Consider the following 667-nt stretch of genomic DNA (forward strand, 5'->3'; position numbering starts at 1 on the left):
TAAATAAATGTATATACAGTACGAAAATATTGAGGCTGCAATAATTTTTTAAATTATAAGCCAACTTTAACTGCTTATAAGTCCAAAACTATTTTATTTTTATAGTTTATTATTAATGGATTCCTTTGGAATATTCTAAGACAAAAATTCTAAATAAAAATGTCAAGGCTGTAATTGTTTTTGAATTATAATATAAATTGGTTTTGAATTACTATTTTTGATCAATTATAATTAAAAAACTATTGTAACTTCGATTAGAGTTTTTTAAATTACCATTTTACCTCTAAAATATTCTATAAAAGTATTGTATTGTGATATCCTGTACGTGTATACACACACACACACACACACACACACACACACACACACACACAAACTTTTGGCAACGACCTGTAATGTGAACAATCTAAATAACACAATTTTGTGTTGTCTCTGCACTTAAATAAATGTAAAGTTTATAGCGTATATCATTCGTGAATATGAATTCTCATTACTTTCCAGTAGCCGACTGAGCTCGCGAAGTTCGATACCTCTTATTCAGAATGTTCCCAGCAGCGTACGGACAGCAAAAGCGGAACGTCGTTTGAAAGAACGTTTAATACAACAGGTATTATATTTCAATATTTATTTATTTGTCATTTTATTATTTTATATATATATATATATA

At 27.6% G+C, this 667-nt stretch overlaps 1 protein-coding gene across 6 annotated transcripts in view; it reads left to right on the forward strand.

The window, feature by feature from the left end:
* The window catches only part of LOC108688336 (protein lap4), a 31065-nt gene that overhangs the window by 27574 nt on the left and 2824 nt on the right, over positions 1–667 (forward strand). For 5 of the 6 annotated variants that reach the window (XR_001931785.1, XM_018194553.1, XM_018194555.1 and 2 more), the window contains one exon: positions 502–607. Coding sequence is in view for 5 of the 6 variants with exons in the window: in XM_018194553.1 (XP_018050042.1) it covers positions 502–607 (106 nt within the window). In the remaining variant the exon portion in view is untranslated. The remainder of the gene's footprint in view (positions 1–501; positions 608–667) is intronic. The other variant, XM_018194554.1, reaches the window with a different exon arrangement.

Source organism: Atta colombica, unplaced genomic scaffold (genome assembly GCF_001594045.1).
Source record: "Atta colombica isolate Treedump-2 unplaced genomic scaffold, Acol1.0 scaffold228, whole genome shotgun sequence".
Taxonomy (NCBI): domain Eukaryota; kingdom Metazoa; phylum Arthropoda; class Insecta; order Hymenoptera; family Formicidae; genus Atta; species Atta colombica.